This window comes from Saccostrea cucullata, unplaced genomic scaffold (genome assembly GCF_032062105.1).
Source record: "Saccostrea cucullata isolate Sc308-1 unplaced genomic scaffold, CSIRO_AGI_Scuc_v1 ctg312, whole genome shotgun sequence".
NCBI lineage: Eukaryota > Metazoa > Mollusca > Bivalvia > Ostreida > Ostreidae > Saccostrea > Saccostrea cuccullata.
Window position 1 is genome coordinate 166,849 of NW_026929887.1, and position 13,252 is coordinate 180,100.

Here is a 13,252-nt window from a genome sequence, read left to right on the forward strand (position 1 = left end):
ATTACCTTTACTATAGTAAATGTTCATTAAAAGGTTGGTTGCCCCCCCCCCCCCTCCCCCCACTTTATGCCATGGTATCGTGATATCAAGGAATTTAAGGAAAAAAATTGTAAATGAAAGTAAGTTGGTTTCGAAAAAGTTGGCCACTACCCTCCCCCCTCCCCACGAAATAGGATTTTCGAGTTTGGTCAACTTTTAATTTTCGTTTTTTTTTTTTTTTTTGCTTGTCAACTTTTTCAGGCAAGTAAAAAAAAAATTCTGCCCCCCCCCCCACTTTCAAAAACGATGCTACGTGCCTGGGTTGAGAAACTGATTGACTGTATTGGTGTATTCATGCAAAGAAAGATACATTGCTTTCAAATATTTGAATTTTTTACGACACGTTGTCCCGTTGGACACTCTAAAAGTATATACCACAGCATGGTTTTTACTTTTATTTATATGCTATGTGTCACTCTATAGGTGGGAATCAGGTAGCGGACACTCTAACACTCATCAGTCTACATTGTCTACTTACACGTCCAGGATTGAACAGCATATACATGTTTAACAGCTACTTTACTGACACGCAGACGCCATTGAAAAAGCATTATTTTTGCAAGAATTTTATGACAAACATTAACGAAATTAACAAAGTCTACCCACCCATAAATCATTGGAAGAACGTTCAATTGTGTCAAAAACAAGGGTCATTTCAATATTTCAAATATCCTCAACAAAAAAAAAAAGAGCTGAAACTCGTATTTGTAATGGATCCCGCATACAAAGATATATCTTTCGATGGAGAGGAATTCAATGACGAAATTCCGGTGAACACTTAATCTGTAACTGACATGTGTGAGGACATCGCAAGTGACGATGAATTTAATTTAATGGACGCAATGGACTTCTGTATGGACCCCGAGTTGTTGAGCTCTACCAATGAAGCTACTGGAGACATCCTCAGCATAGTAGATGACCTTATCACCCAAAATCCGGGATAAGTCGATTTCCATGAAGACCCCTTAAAACTGCATGCGCAAAGGAAGAAGAAGAGACCGTAAACTGAAACAAGAATTGTTTGTCTATGCATGACTACCACAGTAAAAACCTATCCAGACGGTAGAAGAGAAGAGTTGAGAAACACGTCCATTACTCTTTACGAAAATGTGAGCATCGATGAAATAACTGTTACCGAAGTTGCTATGGACATTTTGAACGAAATACCTCGACATTTCGCAGCTCCAGCAATCCACATAATCAAAGACGATTAATTATTTCGGTAAATTAATGAACTGTAAAAAAAAAAAATGTAGAAATCAGGACTTCACTTGTGAAATATTTTTACTATTGTGTTTAAATTTAAATTTCATATTTAATTGTTTATATGTACAATGACTACTACACGCTTTTGTAAAATTGTTTAATTTTTCTCTTGTGTGTGATTTGTTTTCAATTTATTATAGCAATTGTGAATATGACTTATTGCTACCATAAATTTAAATGTACGTATATATATATATGTTTATGCGTTTGCGTGTATTGACTCCTGATCTTAAGGATCTTATTATAATGTGCTCCTGATCATCAGAAGCGGATCTTGATTTTATATATAACGCGACAGAATTTAAGAAAAGCATAGAATAGGAAAGAGAGAGATAGAAATATAGAGGACTTAGTAGGTAGAATGGTTAAAGATAGATAACACTTACTTGGATTATTACCTATGACTTGGAATTATACGTACATGTGATTGTTTTACTTTACAACTGTAGACTAGAATTTCGGCGTCTATTTTCAAGATGAGGAACAAGGATTAATTTATTCATGCAAACTGAAATCATGAAATGTGTTGTAACACCACTCGGTGCGGCTCTACACTACCCGTTTTCCTAATCTACAATTGTTCAGTTAAGCTGCCACTCCCATTCCCTAGAAGAAAAAAATCTGTAATAGCTGAGAAAAAAGTCACAGTCCACTGTTTATTCTGTGACATTAATGAAACCAAAGAGCTGTTTAATCTGTGACATTAATGAAACCAAAGAACTGGCATTTCAGGCTTTCTGGAAAGCCAAACTTGCAAACAGTTAAGATTAGATTGATGTTGATCTTCCTCCAGTTCCCTTTCCGATTGTTTTGTCCTTATGTAATAGTGATTAGTTTTATGTTGTTTTAATTATAATATTCAAATGTATAATTTATTACTTATACATTATGAATATGCCACAACTGATTTTAAACTCTAAAGTGCATTAAAAATGTGTGTCAATTATTGTTGACCAAAACAAACAATTTAGACTCAGATATTGCAATCTTCCATTTAAACACACAAAAAAAATTAAATTAAACAAACCAAATGAAACAAAACAAATGAAATAAACAATCAGCTAAAACTTTAGATCCACTCCTTTTCTATTTCTACACCTGTATTAAGCTACCTGAGTAGAATTAAATTTCCTGAAATCCTATTGGTCAAGACTTATACCTCAAAATTCTGGACAACAGACAAAGACATTTTCCAGTTTGACCATGCATGAGATTAGATACTTTTATATTCATAATTTCTTCTGTCTGAAATTAATAAACTAAATGAGAGATTTTTGGAGTGAGAGATTAAATTTATTTTGTAGAGTCCAGAATTATTTATTGCTTATACTCTGCTATATCTTATTTATAGAAACTAAGAGTCAGCTTTATTCCACAAATACGAGGGTCATTCAAAAAGTTGTACACTTATTTTAACAATAAATCTAAATAATTTGAGACAAAAAAAAATGGAAAATATCTTGAAAACTATCAAAATTATCAAAGATTTAAGACAGAAAAAAATTGGGTCACGGAGCAGGGTCAAAATTGACCTATTTTCTAATTATACACTTGATAATGTCTGGAGTCATACCTCTAATAAATGGCTCTTAAACAAAATAAATTTGAAATGTTTAAATTTAGAATTGTTCAATTACTTTAGATGCTAAAATTTAATGTAATTCATCGCTTCGTTTAAAAGATTTCAATCTTTAAAGGCAGATGGCCTTCATGAAAAAAAGCAAAAAAAAGGACGTCGAAGGACGTCACGGAGCAGCAAGTACCGATAAAATTTTGTTTTCCATTCAGGAACCCTTTAAAACAAACTCTGAGAATGCTTGATGAACCAGGAAATGATGCAAAATGTGCTATGCATTTGTTTATAATGGGAATGACTATTTTTTGAGTGTTAGAGAATTGGAATCGGACTATGATTTATTAAACTTTAGCTAACAAAGTGCAACTCTCTTTCCTTTTAAAATGTACATATTTTATTGTTTTTCATTATTAAAAAAATATTTAAACATGTTTTAAGTTCTTCTATATACTAAAATAATCGCAATATTAATGCCGCATAAACGAGGGTTATCTATTCTATAAATAGACTACGCAGAGAGTAAACATTAAAATGAGGTCAACCGAAGATATTAACTTGTACGGTGTTTGTTTCCGATTAAGTAATAAATCATTTATATGTTTATTAATTTATTTAAAAGTTATTTATTTTATATCTATTTATTTTATTGATTTCGTCATTGTGTTTAATTTTTCAACATGCATGTTTTCAAAAAGAAAAATTTACTTTTTCCATATGTGATCGGGATCGGAATTCAAAAACTATACACAGGTCAACCGAAGATATTAACTTGTACGGTATTTGTTTCCGATTAAGTAATAAATCATGTATCTGTTTTATCAATTTATTTAAAAGTTATTTATTTTATATCTATTTATTTTATTTATTTCGTCATTGTGTTTAATTTTTCAACATGCATGTTACATAAAGAAAAATTTACTTTTTCCTTATGTGATCGGAATCGGAATTCAAAAACTATACACACGTGGAAAAGAGAACAAAGGAATTTTCCCGCCTCTTTGACGGAAGACAGCGAAGCGAGACGGTGAAAATGGTAAGTACAATTTTTGCTAATTTTCATCAAGGTTGTCAACAATTTCAGCCGTTTAATGGAATACAATGTACAGCTGTTGCGTTAATAGCTTTGTTGATGTTTATGAGGCACAGTCCAAATGTTGAAAATATAACTTCAGCGGATTTAAATGATACAATTGTACAGGGGACAGATTTGTATCGTCATATTCACTCTAGAGGTGACGTAAATGGTTATTTATCTCATAGGGATTTGCCTTCCGATTTGTCTACTTGGAATGGTTTATCGGGTGAAATAACGTATCATTATGACATCTACTTCGGTACCGTTTCTCATGTTGCACAAGACGACTTTGGTCAAACAACGTTTGATTCTGCATTTCACGAAGGCATTCAGTTGTCATCTTATCATTTAGCCACTTTCCAAGATGTCACTGTCGCTGTTTATTATAGCTCAGTCACAGGCTCTGTTTATTTGTTTGATTCACATCAAAGGAATTGTTATGGTCTCCCAGATGAAAATGGATCTGGTATTTTACTGTCATTTTCAGATGTTAATGAATTCTTAACTTACATCAATACAGTGTATTATGATAAAGAATTTGTTTGACACCCATTCATTTTCCTTATTGGTTGAATGCAGGAGATGTTTTAGAATGTTCTTCTAAGAAAGAAAACACAGCATATCATTTTTCATCTCTAAGTGATAATAAGGCAAATGATCAGAGTTGTTCATCAAGTTTTTGTCTTGACCAGAAAAATAAAGATCATAACTCTAAATCTGCCTGTGAATTAGGAGGTATTGCAAATAACTTCCATAATTATTATGATAAAACTGGAAAGAAAAAAGAGAGAAAGAAAATGAAAGTCCATGATGATTTTAAGTTGCAAGTAAATTGCCCAATCATTTCAAACAATTGCATTCCAGAAATCATTGATGAACATCTTAATGAAGTTATTGATGGCATTGAGATAGCTGAATGTGTTACAATTTCTTCAAATGATTGTGAAAATTATTTAAATAATGAACTTCATGAAAAGCAGTATGAGGCAAACATTCTAAAGCGAGCAAATTTTACCTGTGAATCCTGTGAAAAATTTTTATTTGAGGATCAAATTCATTTTTTGAAAAAAAAATGTGACACTCTCTCTTGCAGATGAAACATTCAAGAAAAATTTATCACTTTGTTCATACTGTCATAATAGAATTGCTAACCAAGAAATCCCCAGCATTTCAGTCAAGTATAATAATCTTTGTATGGAACCCATACCCAATGTTTTGAATTGTCTTACTAATATCGAAAAAAAATGATATGTTTTTATAGAAATTTTCATGACTGTGATCGTCCTTCTAGGTGGTCAATTTGCAGAGAAAGGATAAATATTAAATCTACCATCAGATGTACAAACGGTTGCAAATCAATTGCCACATGACTACAGAAACATGGATCTAATGGCTGTACATTATTTACATCAAGATAAATATGAACCAGTTGAAAATATAAATTACAGGGTCAGGCCGGCTAAATTAAAGGATGCTTTGATTTGGCTGAAACAAAATAATGCTTTATACAGTGAGATCAAAATTTGTAGCAATGAATTAAACCGAGATAAAAATAATAATACAAATGAAAATGTCACAAATTTTGAATTTGATAATATGGAACATTGTACAGTAACTCCTTTGGATGCTTGTATTCCATTTACAAATGTTTCAAATTTTATGCAAAGTAAGGATTCTGTTATTAAAATTCCGAGTATTACAGAGAATCCTGTACATGTGTTTGAAATTGAAAATGGAGAAGAAATGGCATATCCATGGTTGTTTCCAAATGGTAAATATGGATTAAATTTTCCAAGAGCAATAAAAATTCCTAGAGCAATGTATTTTAAGCAAAGATTGTATCACAAAAGTTGGCAGTTTCGGGAAAATATGACATATCTACTTCATACAGCAGTTTCTCTAGATTTAAGTTTGTTAAAATCAGAAATAAATATAAAGATGAGAATGAGAAAGAATGCAATGCCTACTGCTGGACAGATACGAAATATTGAAAGAAATCCATCTTTAGTGGAAAATTCTTACATGTTTATGAAAAACATACGAGGCACTGTTGCTTACTTTAAGAATCATTTGTATAATTTACTTGCAATGTTTAAGGCTTTAGGACCTCCAACAATATTTATGACTTTATCTGCAGATGATATTCACTGGAAAGAATTGCGCAATCTGTTACTGAACAATGCATCTGAGACAAGCAATTTTCTTGGTGTTAAAAAAGATCCCTTAATGACAGCAATGCATTTTGAGAGATTTGATGCCTTAATGAAGTATGTTTTATTGAATGGCATTTAACCTTTAGGAAAAGTTCGAGATTATTTTGCTCGTGTTGAATTTCAAAATCGTGGAAGTCCTCACATTCACATGTTTTTTTGGATTGAAAATATTCCAAATAATATTGATTCTGAATCTATTGTGCAATTAAAAAAATACATCAATGATACAATTGTTACAGGTGTTCCTGACCAATATTTAGATCCAGAATTGTATGATTTAGTGAAACGATTGCAAACTCATAATCACAGCCCTTATTGTTCAAACAATTACAAGTCAAAATGTCGTTTCAATTTTCCAAAAAAAGAATGCAATGAAACAAAAATTTTCTCAAATATAAATTTATCAAAGAAAACCAAAGGAAAATTTTATGTGACTCTTCGAAAAAAAGATGATGTTATGATAAATGCTTTTAATCCTGTAGTTTTAAGACACTGGAGAGCTAATATGGACATTCAACTGATATGCAATGCAGAAGGTGCTGCATATTATGTATGCAGTGCTACATTTTAAGCTTAACATTACAATATATCGCTAAATTAATCTATGATTAATAGAATTTTTTGTCATACATATTTCTATAATTACATTGAAAAGAACATGTAAAGCCTTAAATCCGGAAATTTGAACGGGACCACTTTCGAATCTAAGGTATCCGCAAATAGGCGGAGACATTTAAACCATGGTTGTGGAATGAATTAAAAAATGCTCGAATTGAAATGGAGAAGAGAGAGAGATGTTAATTTACACAATTATTAAATGTATGTTTGAAACAAATCCATAGTATTCCAATGAACATATCTAATGAAAAGCTGTTGAAAATAAAATTTGGCAAAAATCTCCCACTGTTTTAAACACAATGAAATTTTCAATGAAAGCGTTAGCGTAGAACAGCAGAAGGTCATGAGAAAGGTGATTATTATATCAAGCTCAGTGACCGGAAGACCCTAGTTTGCATGAAAATAGATTAAGCGCAACTTGGCCAAATTGTCCTTTGGATATGTATAAGTTAAAGTTAAAATACATATTCTGTGATACACACAAGAAAACTGGTATGCATATGAATTTGTTTGATCTTCAAAATACATTATTTAATGCTTTCATGTAATATAATATACCAAAAACCTTCCTATAAAACATAGATTTAATGAAGATTTAAAATTTTGCACTCATTCTTTAATAAAAGTGAAACAAAAGAAATTCAAACGATTTACCAGAAAATTCATACAGATGTTTTTACACACAAGCAGAAGATTTGTTTATCTTAATACATGACAACAGATGTTTTTCATGATTATTATCAACATCGTCCTCACAATATGGAAAATCTCTCTCTGTATAGATTTTGTTCTTGGTATGAAAAGACTAATCTTGGACAACCAAAACGAAAATGTTTAGAAAGGATATATATTGCTAAATATGATATATGGATGAAAAAAGTTAAAAAGCCCTTTGTTATTAGAACTCCAACACATCCAAGTTATTCAGAAGATTACTTCTATAGTATACTTGTATTATTACTTCCACACAGGTCTGACAAAGAAATAATGCATCCATTTTCCTCTGCTAAAGAGTCTTTTATCAACAAGTATCGTTTACTGGATGATTCAATTGATTTTACACATTTTTCATTCACTGAACAAATTGAAAATACTTTAAGAAGAATCAATTTAGAAGAAGAATTGAATAATTTGTCAACAAATTCTGAAAATGATCAGACATCAAGATATGATCAAAATGAAATATTTGAAGCATTTTCTTGTATGAATGATGAATCAGATGAACAGAGGTCTGATGACATTAGTTTTGAAGATGATTTGCATATGCATTCACTTGCATGTACTATGTCTCTTGAAGAATTTCACAATTCGGTTAAAAAATTAACACTATCTCAGTCAAAAGTGTTAAAATTTTTGAAACTTAAGTTTCAAAATAAAGAATTTCCTTTTTATATGTTCATATCCGGTGGTGCTGGTGTTGGAAAAACATTTCTCACAAAAGTTATTGTTGCTTATTTGCAGCTGTTTTGTTCAAAAGTCTCTAATTCTAATCCTGTTTTGGTCTGTGCACCAACTGGTACAGCTGCAAACAATATTAATGGCGGAACAATTCATTCTATGTTAAAGATTCCGGTTTGCAAATATTTGCAGTATAATTGTCTGTCAGGTCACTCTTTGAAACAATTAAGAAAAAAATTTCTTAATGTTCACACAGTAATAATAGATGAAATAAGCATGGTAAGCAGTAGCATGTTAACATTCATAAGTAGACGGCTCTCAGAAATCAAGGACAACAATTTACCATTTGGGGGATTCAACATAATAACAGTTGGAGATTTTTTTCAGTTGAGACCAGTGAGGGGAACATATGCATTTGAAAATGTGTTATTATGGCATTTATTTGAACCATTTTTTTTATCAGAAAATATGAGACAAAATGGTAATTGTACTTTTTTCTCATTGTTGAATAGAGTTCGATTAGGTTTACCATCTGAAAAAGATATGGAGTGTTTAAAAAGTAGATTGTGTATTGAAAGTGAAGAATTAGAAAAATTTTTACACATTTTTCCTTTGAGACGACAAGTTGAAAATCACAACAACAGACTCTTGGCAAAAATGGTTGAAAATGTTTTATCCATACCTGCTTTACATTACTTTTCACAAGCTGACCAAAATGCATTAAATTCTGTTGAAGCTCATTTAATTCCAAAAGATGATAGAGATGCTGGAGGCTTGTGTAATATTTTGCAGATTGCTGTCAATGCTCGAGTTATGTTAATTAGAAACATTCAGACGGGAAGAGGTCTAGTAAATGGTGCAATGGGCACAGTTACTAATATAGACCATGAAATGTCAAATAATGAACAATCTGTACCATCTAAAATATATGTACTTTTTGATGATTATAGAGTGGGGAGATTAAACTGTGTTCATAACATGTCAATGCATAATCCTATTCCAATAGAACCTGTTCAGCATGAGTTTACTTATAGTGGAAGGCAAATAGTTCGAACACAGTTTCCATTAGTATTAGCATGGGGTTGTACTGTTCATAAGGTACAAGGAATGTCTTTAGATTGTGCTGTTCTTGATGTAGGTTCTCACGTGTTTGAAAAAGGTATGACATATGTTGCTTTAAGCCGGATTCGTAGTTTATCAGGATTGTACCTAATAAGTTTAGATTTAACAAAATTAGCAGCAAGTGAATGTGTAATTGACGAGAATGAGCGTTTGAAAGCTATCATTAAAAGGCAGAAATGATTTATGTGTAATATTTTAAAAAAACAATTATGTAAAACTCGTTGCCTTAGATTTTAATTTTGTTTAATTGCAATATGTTAATGAATTGCATGTAAATAATATGCTTAAAGGTCATGTATAATATTTTTGTGAAAATTCATAATTATTCATTATTATCAGCCTCTGGAACAATATGACTGACATTCTGTGGTCTGTTTAATTTTTTGTCACCATTTCCCATCACTCATTGTTGATATTAAAATAGAAAGTGCACAGTGACAATATGATTTAAAGATTCTATGTAAATCTCATTAAATTTTATTCATTGAGGGGTTACAAACAAAGAGATCAATACTAGTACCCCAAATATCATACAAAGATCTGTCAAGTGTCTTATAACGTCACAAAAAGGGGAAGTAACTCTATTGATGAACATTATTTTTAGCGATATTTAGGTAAATAAAGAAAACAAGGTTTAAAATTAAACGAATATTGTAATTGCCTCTTTTTAAGTATTATTTACAACATATATCATTTACAAGTATATCTATTTCCTATGAATTTGAGCTTAATATTATTATCATTTAACAAAGTGCTTAAAAATTTACATATGAGAATGTTTGTGTCATTATTGTAAGCCATGGTTGCTAATAAAAAAGGATGTGCTATATTTAGTAATGCATTTAAAGAAAAAATAATAATTGTAAATCACATTTTTTTTCTGCATGATTTAGGCACAGCAATCTGAGACATTTACCAAGTGCTTAAAAGTTATTAAAAAGAGCAAGGCACTGCAGTCATACACAAATAAAACAACAAATAAGGAAATGGTATATTTCAATGTAGTGGGACTGTGTGGAGAAACTTTCACTCATATCAGAGTATACCAAAAAGCCAAATACAACCTGATTAAGGAGGGAACATCTTTCAAGTTCTCCAATATTGTTAAGAAAGATGAAGAACTTTACTGGGCAACCTCATCATCAGTAATTGCGTATACCAGTATTGTGGAGGTCAATGAAGAAACTGAAAAAAAAAACACCATCTTTGCCAGAAGAGAGACCAATTGGGGGATTAGAACAAGATTTGAAGGGTGCTTTAAATTCTCCTGAGAAGTCCACAATAACAGGAAAGGTTGTCATGGTAAGTTTTAGTATAATATTTGAGAAAAAAAATACTTCTTATTACTTTTTCTAATGAGATTTTACTTGTATAATTTTCCAGACAAATGTAAAACTAATAAATGGAATGGCTGTTAATAAAAACCAGTACAAAGTTAATATAAATCGGAGAAGTCTATTTTAATAATTACTTTTTTTTAAGGTGTCCCCACTTCGTTATCGTCAGGAGGGGACCTTGGCAGTAAGGTCTTTAATTCTCAAAGACCAGAAAACAACAGCAAAAGTATGTTTGTTTGCCAATAATGCAGAACTGCATTTCAATCATGGAGATGTTGTCAAAGTGTCTGCTGTCTATAAAAAGCAGTACAACCAAAGAACGCAGCTGACATCAAGCCCTGGTACAGTTTGTGAGGTATATAATTGTTATTATGTCCATTTTCAGTTATAAGAAATTTAGACTTAAGGTGTGACACACCATCTGAGTATAAATTTTTAATAATACCAAACTGTTTTTTTAATCCATGTTGAAAAAAATTTATATTTTTCATTCCAATTGTTATGTTTTTGATTCCAATTGTTATCAGATGGTTGGGGATTCTCTTCAAGTTGAGATAACCGAAGAAGACAAGCAAAAGGGAATAGAAGATCCTGACTTCTCTGATGTACTACCAGAAGAAATGCAGACCAAAGACATCATATTGACAGATTTCACAGACTGTGATGTCTACCAGTGCTGCGATATGCCACGTAATTATCATTTCTTTATAACAATTTTTAATTGTATTCTACAAAATTTATTTAAAACTTAATATCTGGCATATTAGCACTGCTGTGTATTTCATAAGAAAGAGTTTTTGTAATTGATAATGCTTTGTTTACAATTACAGATGCATACTGATACACAAAGAATTGTGTCATGATATATTGTTATTTAATGTGTAATATATGAAATGTATCCCTTCACACACACAATTTTTAGAAACAAGTTCATATCCATTATGTATTAAAATGACTATACTCAAACACATTGCTTTCTAAATAGCTATTTCAATGATAGTACCATTAACAAATTTTATAACAATATACAGTAAGTAAAAACTTGATCCCTAGTATTATAATGTGTGTTCAATTGTCTGATTAATGAAAATCTTTTTTTTGTATATATATAGCCTGCAGGAGAAAGAAGATTTCTGGTAATAAGTGCCCATTATGTGGCAAAGAAAGCAACAAGTCTGCAAAATCGTACAAAGTTCAGTTTCTATACGAAGTAGACGGGAAAAAAGATAACATAGTAACTTTGTTCCAGAACACTATAGAAAAAATTATTAAGGAAAGTGCAGATTTTGACACCAAAGAGGACATAATTTCTACGATAATAGAAAAGTTGCCCATCCGTTTCAAGGCAGCAATCAGCAACAACAGTTTTGTCAACGTGTCTCATTAAAGTGACATTACAGTGATTATCTGAGGGGATTTTTATTTTTGTCTAATTATGATTGAACTGTAGGATTTGAAGAAGTTCCTTGAGACAACATCTTCATTAAAGGTGCAATTGATTTTTTTTTTCTCTGTTGCCAAATGATGCAAATTGTTTTTCTTTTTTTTTGTGTGTCATATGACACGTCTTTTTATAAACATTTGGCTGAAAATGATGTTTTGGTTTTCTTATACTGTGCTTAGAAACAGCCAGTAACATGTATTTTAGATGGTTGTAGTTATAACTGACAATACAGTATGTAATTTTGAAGAAAAAAAATACATGTTTAATTTTGAAGTTTGCCAATTGAATTTTTTTTCTCTGTTGTCAAATGATGCAAAGAAATTGTTTTTCTTTTTTTGTTGTCATATGTCATGTGCTTTTACATACATTTGGCTGAAAATGATGTTTTAGTTTTCTTATACTGTGCTAAGAAACAGTCAGTAACATGTACTTTAGATGGTTGTAGTTTTAACTGACAGTACCATATGTATTTTTGAAAGAAAAAAAAATATGCATGCTTAATTTTGACGTTTTTTGAATTGTTGCATAATGCAAGTAGTTTAGACAAACATGTAATAGGCTTTTTGATATTAGTCGTAGAATATACTGTAGAAAAGGTTTATTTTTGTCCTTTACTCCCCATTTGTTCACATAAAGTGCTTTTAAAAATAGAGACAAATTTTAAAATTCAGTCAACCTGTAAGAATTTAAATCTAGTCGAAATATATTGGACAAAAATAACCATATAGTGTATGTGCAATGTTCTCTAGTCATTGTTTACTAATTAATAGCCTTTTTTTACTAGAACTATTACAAGTTTTTGTTAATGCTTGCATGCATGATATATATTGTAGTTTAGAAATTGTGTTCATTATGTTCTAGTCATAATGTTTCTTAAATTGTTAGCATTACATTGCATGTTATTAAAAAAAAAATCAGACCAAAACTGTAGGAGGAGTAGCATTTTGAAAGAACTGAAATCTAGTCCATTCATATATATTTTTTTTAAGGGTGGTGATCAAGGAAATCCAAACCATATATTATTGTAATTAAACCTTTTTTTAATGTACACAAAATACTTTTTTCTCATGGAAATCCAAACCACATATAATTGTTAACGGTATTATTTTTTTTTAGTTGTACCCATGTTCATTGTTTTCTAAATGGAGCACTCCTTTCAAGGAG

The 13,252-nt window shown here is 30.9% G+C and overlaps 1 protein-coding gene across 1 annotated transcript; it reads left to right on the plus strand.

Moving 5' to 3' along the window:
- Nucleotides 1-3,254: 3,254 nt before the first annotated feature.
- LOC134282379 (uncharacterized) lies at nucleotides 3,255-12,856 on the plus strand. The gene is made up of 5 exons (XM_062764777.1): nucleotides 3,255-3,914; nucleotides 10,201-10,609; nucleotides 10,790-10,999; nucleotides 11,172-11,334; nucleotides 11,757-12,856. Exons 2-5 carry the CDS (start codon nucleotides 10,484-10,486, stop codon nucleotides 12,029-12,031), a joined length of 774 nt encoding a protein of 257 aa, XP_062620761.1. The 5' UTR covers nucleotides 3,255-3,914; nucleotides 10,201-10,483; the 3' UTR covers nucleotides 12,032-12,856.
- Nucleotides 12,857-13,252: the final 396 nt, after the last annotated feature.